The sequence below is a fragment of the Furipterus horrens genome, unplaced genomic scaffold (genome assembly GCF_987537825.1).
Source record: "Furipterus horrens unplaced genomic scaffold, mFurHor1.1.pri manual_scaffold_2, whole genome shotgun sequence".
Classification (NCBI taxonomy): domain Eukaryota; kingdom Metazoa; phylum Chordata; class Mammalia; order Chiroptera; family Furipteridae; genus Furipterus; species Furipterus horrens.
In genome coordinates this window covers 179,622,392-179,636,629 of record NW_028327172.1, presented here as the reverse complement: position 1 = coordinate 179,636,629, position 14,238 = coordinate 179,622,392, and the positions used below count along the sequence as shown (strand labels likewise).

General features: G+C 34.4%; 1 protein-coding gene across 5 annotated transcripts in view; it reads left to right on the top strand.

The window, feature by feature from the left end:
* The window catches only part of ADGRL3 (adhesion G protein-coupled receptor L3), a 463,877-nt gene that overhangs the window by 196,153 nt on the left and 253,486 nt on the right, over nucleotides 1–14,238 (top strand). For all 5 annotated transcript variants that reach the window (XM_090266824.1, XM_090266822.1, XM_090266821.1 and 2 more), the window contains exon 6: nucleotides 1,565–2,365. In XM_090266824.1, coding sequence (XP_090122950.1) covers nucleotides 1,565–2,365 — 801 coding nt within the window. The remainder of the gene's footprint in view (nucleotides 1–1,564; nucleotides 2,366–14,238) is intronic.

Here is a 14,238-nt window from a genome sequence, read left to right as displayed (position 1 = left end):
TCTTTGCTATGTAAGAGTTTGATAGTAAGCTTTTCCCCCAAAATTTCTTATCTCCTAAAGTAAAACTTTGGGCACTTTAATAATGTATTTTCCTTTTTAATAACCTCCAAATCCAACTGAGTTTCATCTTAGGCTGTTTCTATTGTATCTAGGCTTATGATTTCTGTTAGAGCTAATTACTAACTAATATCAAGAAAATAATAATTTTTCATTTATCATTAAAATACAGGTAAACATCCAAATTCTTTGTGAATTTCTAATTTCTCTACCCAATACACTTATAATTATATCAAACATAATAGTAGACTGCATGATTATATTTTTGTGTGTTTGCTTTGCAAAAATATTAGAGCAGTGTTTCCCATAGCAGGTTCAGAAGAACATTCCACTACTAAGAGGTTCTGCAGAAAGGGTTCCATGATCAAATTATTTGGCAAAATTTGTTCACTTTCCTCACTTATGCTTTGGAGTTTCATTAATGTACCTAAGTTACTGGAATCTCCGCCACTATTCTAATTAACATGATGTGGGTTTATATGTGGCTAAGGATCCCTTTATTCTTTGCGTGTAACATGTAACTATACTATTAGAAACAGGTGCTTCGAGGACCACCTTTTGGGAAACATTGCTTTATAGCCCCTTCATTACAGGTCAATAAGCTAAGTTTTTCTACAACCACTGACACCATGTGCTACCGGGTCGTACTAAAAATCAAGTGCATCAGATAATTCTTGCCCATTTTCAGTCTGAAGTATGAGCAGCAAAATATTATAGCCAGTAATCTTGTTTCTTAATGGTCTTCTCATGTAACAGTAAAAGGTACATGTTTTTAAGTTCCGATACTACTGTATTTAACAGGACATTTTTAACTGATTAAAATCTAGTTCTTGGGTTCTTCTCTGTAACTTTTCACCTTTTCTTCTTCCCCTATTCCTTCTTTCCTTTCCTTTTCTTCCTTTCTCCTTTTCCTTCCAGTATCCATCCATCACTCATCTTAATTGCGTGGGCTGCATGCTCTGTGTGTGCTATAGCAGTTTGAAGAGCTTTTTTGCTAGACGGTTTAGTGGCTTGTTCTGCAGGACTTTTCTTTTGTTATTATATTTAATTAGTATTGGGTTTCTACATATTTCCTAATGATAAGTATTGAATAGCTAATATCCACAAAGTGAAAATGATATTTTTTGAAATTCTAAAAATAAAATAAATAAAACCATTATATATGAACGCTGGCATTTGTATGTCTATGGAATATGTAGGCATACATCACAGTTGTATACATATATCCCAAAATGCAATACATGTATGCAGAGGTAAAAACCAAAGGAAAGCACAGCTACTTATAAAAAGGCCAATTTTTTCAGCAAATGAAATCAAAATTGATTTTAAACCAAAGTCAAAATTAATGTGTATGACTATATTGTGTTCTCAAAAGAATGCAGCTAAATAAGTCAGTGGTGGTGGGTAGTACTTGCTAGAGTTGCATTCCAGTTAGTGAAAAATAAGAACAAATGACAAAATATTAAAATTAATATATTTATTATTTTAACTCTTTTCCTTCCAACAGTTTTTCTCTGTCCTGGACTGCTAAGAGGAGTATACCAGAGTGAACATTTGTTTGAGTCCGACCACCAATCTGGAGCATGGTGCAAAGACCCTCTGCAGGCTTCTGACAAGATTTATTACATGCCCTGGACACCTTACAGAACTGATACCCTGACCGAGTACTCATCCAAGGATGACTTCATTGCTGGAAGGCCAACTACAACTTACAAGCTCCCTCACAGGGTGGATGGCACAGGATTTGTAGTGTACGATGGAGCTTTGTTCTTCAACAAAGAGCGTACCAGGAACATAGTAAAGTTTGATTTGCGGACTAGGATAAAGAGTGGAGAGGCTATCATAGCAAATGCCAATTACCATGATACCTCCCCTTACCGATGGGGAGGCAAATCTGACATAGACCTGGCAGTGGATGAGAATGGGCTCTGGGTCATCTATGCAACAGAACAAAACAATGGTAAAATTGTCATTAGTCAATTGAACCCTTACACCCTACGGATTGAAGGGACATGGGATACTGCATATGATAAAAGGTCAGCCTCCAACGCATTTATGATTTGTGGGATTCTGTATGTGGTCAAATCTGTATATGAGGATGATGACAACGAGGCCACAGGGAATAAGATCGACTACATTTACAACACCGACCAAAGTAAGGACAGTGTGGTGGATGTACCCTTCCCCAATTCATACCAATACATAGCAGCTGTGGATTACAACCCCAGGGACAACCTTCTTTATGTATGGAATAACTATCACGTCGTGAAATATTCTTTGGATTTTGGACCTCTGGATAGTAGATCAGGTAAGTCTTTGATCGTTCTCAAGAGGGAAAATATTTACAGTTTGGTCTCAACAAGGTTATTGAACGTTTTGATTAAACTGTCCTTGTGGTCTTTTTTTCTGGCGTATGTACCTGAAAATGTTTCATTGTCTTTCATCTAAACAAATGTTGCTGTTAACCTTGTTCAGCTATAAAAACGGATTCCTTTTCCTTTGTGCAGTTAGTATACAATATATAGCCCTTCTTGAAGGACGTTTTGATTATCAGCTGATTAATTCTTTGTGTAGTGTAGTACACAAAATCTTTGCTAAGAGAGAAGGCTATCCCATTTAATTAACTATGACTTGGCTTCACAAGTGTTCTCCGCTTGGAAAACATCAAAGGCTGGATTTGTATTAATGCCTCAGGAGTCCTACACCAATATAGCTAAAGCAATGAAAGGTTTAATTTATTTTATTTCAATGCTTACATGTTAATATTTTTATTTTCTTTACTGCTTTTACCATGATTTTACTGTTAAGCTAATTGCTTTCTTAGTTCATTTTATACAGGTCATCTTTTTTATTGAATTTACTGGGGTGATATTGTTTAACCAAAGTGAAAGACAATATAGGTTTCGAGTGTACAATTCTATAACACATAAATATATCTTATACAACTAGATTCTAAGTACCATGTGGCCAATAATCTTGTCTTACCCAGTCTTTCATGATATTTTAATTTGACAATTAGTTCTGCCTTCCCCAGCCAATAGTATAATATATAGCATATATAAAAATACTCAATAACTCTTCGATGAATGAATGAATGAATTGCTTTTCACTTCTAACTGTGATAGAATGCCAAATTAGGTAGCATTTTCTCTAATTCCTGAGATGCTTCGGTCAGAGTGGCAGCATTTTTTTCCATGGCCAGCAATGCTGATATTATTTTGAAGTGCCTTTGTGGACAGAGAAGACTAACCATTTAAAAGCATCAAAAACATCTTCTCTTTACTCAGCCCTCTAGAATATCCTAACTCAAGTGCAATACCTGACTCACCTCTGTGCAGGTAAGGTTTCTTAATCCATGTACACTTCATTTGAAAACCTAAGCAAAAATCAACCATCCGGAGTACTGTGGGAAAACATTCTTTCAGAGCTGTGATATTCTTAATCACAGTTTTTATTTTGACAGAAAAAGCTCTATTGATGAGTAGTTCTTAGCATTTTTTGATTTCTATTTGGAACAAGAAGTAATTTCTGCTCGTCTCCAGAGAAATAATAAATAATGTCATCATTTTTTTAGGTTAATCAATGAATAAGGGACAATAACATATTTCAAGTTTTATTTATTTGAAATATTATGCATTATTTTTAATTTAAAACCATACCTAGGTTAAAATTAATTAACATTCTAGAAGTTTATTTAATGGACTGAGTAAAATTCTTAACTTGGCTTTTTATAAATTATCCTTAAAGAGTACTTAAAGACTTGCCAAGTAAATATTTTCAACTTGCATGAATAAACTTATATGTGTATGTATACATATATGGCAAATCATTGTAGTTGTGGACATAAGGACAATTATACCACTCATTTAATTTGTTTACGTATGAGAGTTAAAATAATGGGCCATCCTTTCCACATGCCCTGGTGCTACTATTTATTAAAAAGCTATTATTAAAGTGGAAAACATTAAGAAGTTATAAACTTCAGCTTTTGAAATAAATTTCTAACTTAAGACCAGGTCATTTGGGTTATGCTTTTAAACAACAATGAAGACCTCTGTTTTGCAAACCTTGAGTTTTCCCTTTTATTAAATTTGTAATATAATTGTAAGAAAAAGTATAATTTTTATGCACAAATGCTCAAATTAAAAAGCTAGTACTTTAGTGTGAACTTATACTGCAGTTTTGAAATGGAAAGAGTACGTATGGGAAGTAAATGTTATGCATGGTAAGTGTGGATATGAGAATTTCAATTAGTATGAATAGAGGGTGCTCATCTTTTTTTCACACAAATAATTTCAGCTGGATGTTTTTTTTTTTTTTTGGATATTTTTGTTTAGTAAATTACATTGACATTTTTTGAAGAAATTGCCTTTAGTGATTTCATATTATGGATCTTCTTATGAATCTATGTATGAGGATCAACTTACTATATAAATATGTTAGGGTTGGAGAGACTAATTCTAAGTCTATAGATCCAATGTGTTATTTTCTGTTGCCATCTGTTAGAATCAGGCTGGGTGTTCTTGCTCAGATTTCTAACTAAATTCTAATCAATGGAAATGTACTTTGTTTAAGTTTTCTTTTTTATTTTATTTTTGTAAAGGTGAATCTGTGTTTTACTTAAACTGAATATAACTATTTTGTGCATTAAATGATCTAGGTGCTGGAAGTTAAGAGGCAAATATGCTTCTCTTGGATACATAAGAATCCTGTGGTGAGGAGTACATAGATAGGATACTGCTTCTGAACATGAGCTTGAGAGTGTGAAGGACTTGTGTTTGAATTCTGACTCTAGTGTTTGTGGGCAGGTTGCTAAGGCTCTTGTTCTTGGTTTCCTCAACTATAAAATGAGAAAAGTAACACCCAGTTCAGAAGATTATTGTTAGATTTTAATGAAATGATACATGCAATAAGCTAATAGCTGCATATCAACCATACAAAACCATTATTATCCATATTTTCTAAAAGAGGGATCTCAGATACCCCAGCATATAATTGACTCAAAAATCTTCCATCCATTAAAGTGCAGCCCGGTTTTAGATTCCTGCTCCCTTCCCTGACACTAGTAGTGGAAAGTATGCTTACTGATGCTGTGTGTCTGGATTCATTCATTGGATAGAAATGATCTCAGTATCCCCATGTGCCAGGCATTCTAGATGCACATTTAATTTGTAGTTCTCTCAATTAGATAATTACCATAGAATTGCATTCTACAATAGTTTATTTATTCTTTAACCATTAAATGTGTATGTATAACAATGAAATGGTAAACTTTACAGAAAAAAATTATGAAAAACTTAGCTTTTCATAAATATTCTGAAAGTAGTTTTAGAAGTCATTTAATTCCACTTCCTTATTTTTCCAAATATCCATTCTCAAGCTGGTAATTGTCCTAACCTTTGTTAGTCTGGCTCAGTTACATGACATTTATATTTTTGCATTCTTTTCAAAGGAAAACATTGGGGGAGTGATAACACTGTAGAAATTATTATTTTCAATAGTGTCTGTATACGAAATTCATTTTAATTTTATTTTTTAACTTGTATTTTAGATGTTCATTGTTGACTATAAGTGAACTTCCTCCTGAGAAGTTCTTTAATTAGCCTGTTCTAATTAGCCTGTTCTTCTAGGCAGAGGACTAAAATATCTAAAATTTGTTGTCACTTTACTCTATAAACATTTTCAGAACATTCTAGTCTCCTTAGTTATCCTGCATTAACTTAAATGCATGTTTGCCAGTTTTGATATTTTTCAGCTTGAAATTAATGGGAAAATGAATCACAACTTGTTTAATATAGCTATTCAAATAGTTTATCTTTGCAAATTTGGTAGAAACACAATTTTTAATAATATAGTTAGATCTCACATGTTCAAGAATATACAAATACAAAGAATTTTCATTTTTAAAAAAAAGCTTTGTTCAGGAGCTAATGAGACTTTTGAGTCACATTGAACTAATCATATTGATATCATTTCAGTAATTACTGTTTCAAATCCTTAGTGAGTACCCAATAAATAATAGGTGATCTGTCAAGACTTACTGGAGTACTTTAAGAAATAAATGAATGAATTACATATATGCATATATGTTTAAAAGTCTTCTTGTTAATAATATTATGGGAATTAGTCCTAAATTTTGTTTTATTAAGATTAGATGTATCTTTACTATTTGCACGCACTTAAATATAATTTAGAAGATTTATGTCACCCCAGTTATTCACCACCCCCACCACCCATGTATAACTTCTTCCTTTCTTCGCTCGGATTGTGGTGAGCTGTAGTAACCTAAAGGAAATTTAGCAGGTGGTAAGGAAAATTGCCAAAGCACATTAAAACCTAATGCACTTTTTCCCTAGAAATAATTAGAAGAAATTAAAGTGACTACTCTTACAATAGGGAAGAAAGTGAGCAACTGTTCAATGAATTTTGTATTCAGAATATAGTCTCAGATTGTTCAGTTGATGAAATGCAGGAATTCTTCTACTTGGAGAAAATAGAAAGTGTTTTATATTAAGAAATAAATAAAAGTTATGTTTTATTGAAAGTACATTTTGTATGCAGACCAATTGATTCTGTTTTGGACATCTATAGTGTGCATGCTTATAAGCATTAGCACCTGGGTTTGAAACAAATGTGAAAGTGCTTCTTCTACCTTTCCTGAGAAGAGCACCTGATCTAGAAATGTCTGATTGAGAATTTTCTTCAAAAGAACTTTAGAATGAGACCTTTTCCTATCTTACAAGATATGATATAAACTATACATATATCATTGCCTTCAATTGGCTATCTGTTATAAAACATACATTAAAAACCTCCAAATAATACTTGGCTATTTTACTGGTGATTTGAGTGACTCTCATTTTGACATCATGATTCTAAAACAATACCTTACATCGGCAATTTTCAATCAATGTGGCACAAGAATTTTTAAAACATGCAATACCTGACTGTTTAGTCAGGGACAATGACCTCTTATCCTTTAGATTCTCAAATTAAGATAATAATAATAATAACAACAACAACAACAACAACAACAACAGTCAACACAGAAATAGCCATCCAGAATGAATGAATCAATATTATACTTATTTTTGTCAGATTGACAAGAAATATCATGTATTTTTTGTTGTGCCACAGAATTTCAGCAATTGTATGCCATGAGATGAAACGGTTGAAAATTGCTGCCTTATATTTTGATCTATAAAGTGTGAGAGAATCAAGAAAATTCCTCACTTGCCTTTAGCTATTACCACTGACTGGTGTTGACTGACTGATTTTCACTATTTAGTTCTTTGTCCCAAACCACCTTGTGCCAAGTTCACTATTCATTATTCCTTAATAAGTAAAAGTGAGACTTGAGGTAGTTCCCTTGACTTTTCTTGTTTGTTTCTAGGCTCTTCATAGAAAAATATAAACTTTCCTTGTGAAATATACAAATGTTTTCCAGTATTTCCTACTTAAGAGGGAGGAAGTAGGGTCAAGCTAATACAAGAATAGGCAGAGAAGTCTAGTTCCAAAATTTTCCTAAAATTAATGTCTCTAAGAGATCAGAAAACATCTGTTGGTTGAGATTTAGTGAAATATATCAAGCATTGAGTACAAACAACCCAATTAAAGACATGTAGTTACTGTTCTGTACCTGCTTCTCTCCTTCCCAAAAACAATCCTCATTTTCATGAAAGCCATTTGAGATTATGTAAATGTGACCATTCTTGTATGTGCTGAAGATAGTAGACTCTAAAATAACAACAAAAAGCCTACATAAAACAGTTTAGCAATGCAGATAAGGTGAACCTTCTGTCCTTATAATATGCTAATTAAGTGAATGTGTGTCTCCAGTAAAAGCTGTAGCTATGTAGTGATGAATAAGAACTTTAAACACACATGACACCTCGTTAAAATGTAATTTCACATCATATATCTGAGCCCTTTACTTTGACAGCTGAGTAATGTGAGTGTTAGGCAGAGAATCTTGAGCATTTTGAAACTGTCACATGTTTAACAGGTAGCTGAATTTGCTTCTTGAATGGTTAAGTTAAATATGGTGCACCCTAGACATGTCACAACAGAGCCAGAAAGTGGTGGGATCTTATATCAAACTTGTTCCCAGTCTATGGTTTATGATTGCTTCACAGTTCCACTTGGATGCCACATTGCCTCTAAAGTTGAATTTATACCTGTCTTAGTAGCTGAGTGAACTTTACCAAAAGAAAAAATAGTCAGCTACTTGTTGCTAATTTTGTCCTGGTCTGTATTTTTATGCATCAGCTGTTTCCCTGTCTGCAGTGGTGCACCCGCTTTTTCTCTCCAATTCTTATATCTTCATCACCTATAATGCAGCTGCTGCCTGAAGGGCACTGCTGCTGGCGATTTTTCAGGGAACAGCAGCCAAAACATGCCAATTTTGCAATAGATAGTCCATTGCCACGTGCCATCAGAAAAATCCTCTCATGTTTGCTACACCTTTCTTATACTTTTCTTTCTTCAAAATTGAAAGTTAAACCTTTCTAGAATGGCACCTTCTAATTTTCAGGCTCTGAATATCAAAATCACAGTCCTGTATGTTACATACAAAGCAAAGCTGGGCCTGGCTTTTACCACTGAGCCCAGCATTAGCGATCAATCTAACATTCAGGTGACCTTCCTAATAAATGAGACAAGATTCAAGGGATAAGAGGGTTCACAAATGTTACTAGCTTAATCACAGAGTGATATCTCTGATAAATGTATAATTATTAGAAACATAATCAAAATCTTATTTTACATGGAAGGCACAGTCATAAAAAGATGAGTTCTTGCCTTGACTAGCATGGTTCAGTTGGTTGGAACATTGTCCTGTAAACCAAAAAAAGGTCTCTGGTTCAATTCCTGGTCAGGGCACATGCCTAGGTTGCTGGTTCAGTCCCTCGTTGAGGTGCATACTAGAGGCAACTGATCCGTATCTCTCTCTTCACAATGTTTCTCATCCTCTTTTTCTCCCTTGCTTCCCCTCTCTCTAAAAATAAATATATAAATAATTTTTTAAAATGAGTTCCTTGTGAATAAAATTCCCATCCTGTAGCCATGTCACTGCTCATTAACACATCTACCAGAGGGCTGGCAGCTGGAACTGCAATAGTTCTGCTGCTCATTATTAGCATACCTTGTAAGGGGGCTAAAATGAGATTTCTGATTATCCAGGATGTTTCAACTTCTACACACATTAGCACACATAAGTGAGAATTGTCTTTATTATATAGTGAAGTCTAACATTTGCTTTATCTCTGTGTTTAGAATTCTAGAGTGTTTGAGTTCCTCAGAATAAATTGACAAGTGAAAATATGAATTTAAGTGCAGAGGTAGTTCCCTTTTAATAGCTACTTTTCCAACAAAAAGCTAAATTCTCAGATAGTAATGATTAATGAATAAATTATTTAAGATACAAGAATGACAGGGAAAATCTACTGTGCTCTATGATTTTATGGGACGAGACATGTTGTCAGATTTCACTGAAAATAATAAAAAATATCTTTTTTTTTCCCACTTAATAAGAATTCTTCTTGTTTATGTCTTTCAACAGTAAAAATTCATGGCCAAACTCTCTGCATCCACCTAGCCCATTGAACATATAAATTAAAATTATTCAGTGTTTTCTCTCTGAAGCATATTGTGATTGAAATATTTAGCTTTAAATTCTGTATTGTTAAAAATAAAGTTTGAAAAAATATTAGCAAAAATATTCAAATTCAAGTGAAATTTTAAGTATTTGTTGATTTCATGACTTAGAACAACCATTATTTCTTTTTTAAAAAAAGAATTGTCTTTGATAAACTTTTACATTTGAGAAAAAAGAAAATTATATTTTCTTTAAAACACTCTATAATAAAAATATAAAAGACTTTGGTTTTTAAAACATATTAAACTGTTCAAAATCAATGATAATTTTGCTATATAGCATACATATTTACATATTAAACATTAAATTTTGACTTTAATTTTAAAACGAAGCTCCCTGAGAGACATAAATGGTAATCATTTCTCGATAAGACACTTGAAAATCAAATTGGACATACTAAGTAAAGGCTAAAGATGAAAAGCGAAATACAGACCTTCTGTAAAAAGCAGAAGCAAGAAGTCAAAATAAAACTTAGGTGAGAAGCCATAACCACTTTGCTGTTACATGTCTTTTTCTCTCTTTCTTTCCCCTCCCTTCCCCCTTTTCACCTTTTCTTCCGTTCTTCATTTACTCAGAAAGCATGTATTTAATTATAGCTGAGGTCAAGCACTGTGTTATGGTCTGCGGTTACAGCTACATTCAGGCAGGCATTGATCTTGCCCTCATGGAGCTTGTGGATAACGAGAAGAAAGAGAAAGGAGCGGTGTGTCAAAAATAGCAGTAGCACCTGCTCTTCCTTGAGTGCTGTTTTTTTCTGGCCATTTATGTAGAGTATCAAATTTATCATGCAAGGAAAACGATGTCCTCATTTCCATATGAAGAAATTGAGGATCAGGGAAGGTAAATAATTCTAATGTTATTTACAAAGTCCAGAGTTGCAGTCACGTTACTGAACAAAAAAGCAGAGGTTTGGCTGCCTGTCACCCACCACAGAAGCCAACCTCATGAGGCAGATGCTGGGGCAAAAAGAAAGAGGCTTTATGCGGGTGCTGTACAATCTGCGAGAATGGCAGGCTCCTGTTTCAAAATCCGTCTCCCCAGCAAGACCAAGACAAAAGGCAACATCCAAAGTTCCTGCTCCAGTTTAAAGTACCATCCCTGAAGCCCACAGGCCTCTATTAAGCAGCCATAGTCCCCTTCCATGTAGCATAGCTTGTTCCTGATGCTGTTCATTGCGGCCTCCCTCCTGAAGCCGGTGCGTGGGGCCCGTGTTGCCATGAGCCCTGTGGATGCTAGGGCAGCAAGTTCGTGTGCTCTGGGGAGAAAGAGCAGGAACACACTAGCGAATACATCACTAGATCTGCAAGAGACCAAGAGAGACTTCCTCCTGGAGGCCACGGGCTATGTGACTGTTTAAGGCCACGTGGCCCATAAGAGAAAAAAGGCCAGTACGTACACCATGCCAGTGCAGGTCACAAGCCAGAGCCATTCAAGAGAGAGAGCCACAAGCCAGACAGAGACTTTCTTTGTTTCTATGGGATTTTATTAGCTTGGGTTTGGGACAGATCAGGTGCTTCTCAAAATGACCAATTAGTTTCCCCAACTTTTGCTTGCTTTGGTTGGGTCCACTTCCCAACCAGCCCCTTCCTTCCCTGGGCTAGACTGACACACCTTTTTGGTCTAGTATCTCCCCTTGTACCATTTTGAGTTCTACAGCACATGTACCTGCCTTCTCCTGGTCTCACCCCCAATCTGGTACCAGAATGGGGGTGGAGGGCCTTTTTTTCTATCCAATTATCTTTCTAGCCTTTTGTGTGCTCAGCATAAGAACCTTCTCCTGCTGCCATCTTGGCTGATGGAGGGAGACTCCCCAGGTGCTCTGGACACACTGTCTACTGGTAACAGTAGAACCCTAATCTGACTTTCTGCTGTACCATGTTAGCTCCATGAGTGATTGAACGGAATATAGGTGGCACAGCCAAGGAGCAAGAGGAAACACAGGAAAGGTAGTGTACATGTACTAGAACATAAGTCAGGCAGGTAAGCTGAAGGATCAAATGCAAGGCAGCAAGGTCCCATCGCCTTCAGGCAGTTGAAGAACAAGTGCACAGTAACTAACATTGCAGAGCTCCTACCGTCCCCTCCAAATTGTGTAAGGTATGTGAACACACACTACTTAACCCTTAAAAAAGTTGCATTGGGAACAGATGAAGAAACTAAGACTCAAAAATGTAAAGTCACCTGCCCAGAAAAATCCAGTTTGTAAATGTAGGTATGGGCTTCAAAGAAACCCAGATTTATTTAACTCTAAATCATGAAGCTGAAACACTTCATATTTACAATGGAAAAAATTATAATGCACACACCCATACAATAGAATGTAATATAATGGTGAATGAATTTAATGCAGAATGTCTGTGTCTGTATGTGTGAGGGTGTGTGTGTGTGTCTTGGGAACACTTGAAAGAACAATGAATTACTGGAGGATTAGAAGTCTTAAAAATTTTTCAGAACTTCTGAGCAAGTTGGAATACTTTAGAGACTTAGGGGCTGATTCTTTATTAGATTTAATTCTACTTAACATGTTTTATTTCTATTTGCTTAATTCAGATATATTGCTAGCCATACTTTCATGGTTCCTTTCTATGAACAAGACTGGCAGAATGGTGAAAAAGTAAAATGAAGAAAGAAAGTAGTAAGGGAAGAAAGGAATGAAAGGGAAATAACTATATTTTTACTAACTAAATAAGAAATGAATGAGTTCCCTTTTTTTCAAAAGGAAGTTGATGAAAGAACACACATTTTAAAATTTAAAAAATGTTGTTTCCCAAGATTAATTTAATTAAATAAATTTTACCTTTAAATCTTTAAAAGTATGATATGCTTATACCTTACTGGTTGGAATGTAAATTGTTATAACGGCTTTGAAGAGCATCTTGGCTATATCTAGTAAAACCTATGTTAAGTTATTGGCATACAGTATAAACTAACAAAACCACTTTTCTCCCTAGAGAAATGGTCATACTTGTGTGCAGAGAGGCTTGTACAAGGGTGTTCATTATAGTAATGTTTAAAATAACATAAAAGTGGAGTATACCCAACTACCCCACAGTAAGTGAAAGGGCACAGGGTGGGTTAAGGAAGACAGAGCACAGTTTGTGAATAATAAGCAGCCAAAATAGAAGACATGCATAGACAAGCGTCTTCACTGGCACCTGAGGTTTTAAAGTCCTGCTCAGCATGAAGAATAGAGGGACATATATACAATCAGCTATCCCATAGGAAGGAGTACAGCAAGTCAAGTATTGGTATCTATGAAGTGATATCAAAGTAAGAAAAGATCTTAGAGTGGAACATCCCTTTTCTAGTAATACAGGTAATATAGGCCCATTTGGCATCAAGGTAACCTTAACAACTCAAAGACTCAGGATTGCAACTTCGCAAAGCACCAACAGCCTTCACCTCCTATAACTCTTTCAATGAAATCACAAAGTTATTAATAAAAGAAACCCTTTCTTTTCATAAAGGAAAATTTTGCCCTGAAATTTTAATTGATTGTGATCTGTAATAATAAATATCATGTGTTTCTGCTACTGCACATATTGAATAACACTTAAGAATTTAAATGCTTCAAAATTATTTATTATATCATCTTCACTGACATTTCCCTTAAGTGTAAATATATTGATTTGTTATACATTCCAGATTCTTAAGGCAGCTTTTAGTGTAACTATAATTTTTAAGCTTTCAGCGATGTTGCAAAGTACTTCAGTGGATGGATAGGACTAATGATTTGACTGATCATATTTCAGCATTAAGAATTTGAAATACCCCGATACAGGTTCAAGCATGGAAAAGCTAAAATTTTAAAACTTAATATTGAACGAGAAGACTTACACGTGAATGAAGGTGGGAATCTTAGTTCTGTGATTTACTACTACAAAAGATAAGTCAATCAGAATAGGTATGTGCCTGAAAATGTTGAATTTCAGAACAAAATTCATACAAGGAATATAGAAAATACTGGAGTTGAATTGTATATTGGAGTTAGAGCTTGAAGTCATATATTAAAATAGAAATTAAATAATCAAAATTATATTTTCAAACTTCTTAAATAGTTTATAAAACATAGTGAGTTTTAAAGAATGTGTTCCTATAGAGTACAGAGGTAGTATTTTTTATTACTGTGCAATATACACCCTACATAGTAAAGAGCACCTTTATAAAGTATAATTTTACAGTATTTTAATTCATAACAGAACTATTTGAATTCATATAAATAAAATGCATCTATGATGCAACTTCTCTGTATTAGCAAAGAGAGTTCCAAAGGTATTCTGTGCTGATAAATCCTTACTGTGAGAACTTTCCCCCCAAACACTGCATATATTTTTCTTGAACATATTGATTTACACTTTCCCATTAAACTTGTATACAATTATTAGATCACTTATTAAATGTCTCAATACTGCAATTAAAACAGTTATGTAATATAAGACGATTTAATATGAGAAATGTTCATTATGTATTGCTGATTTTTTTTTAAATCAAGGTTTAATGATTTGGAATTTATTTTATTACCTATT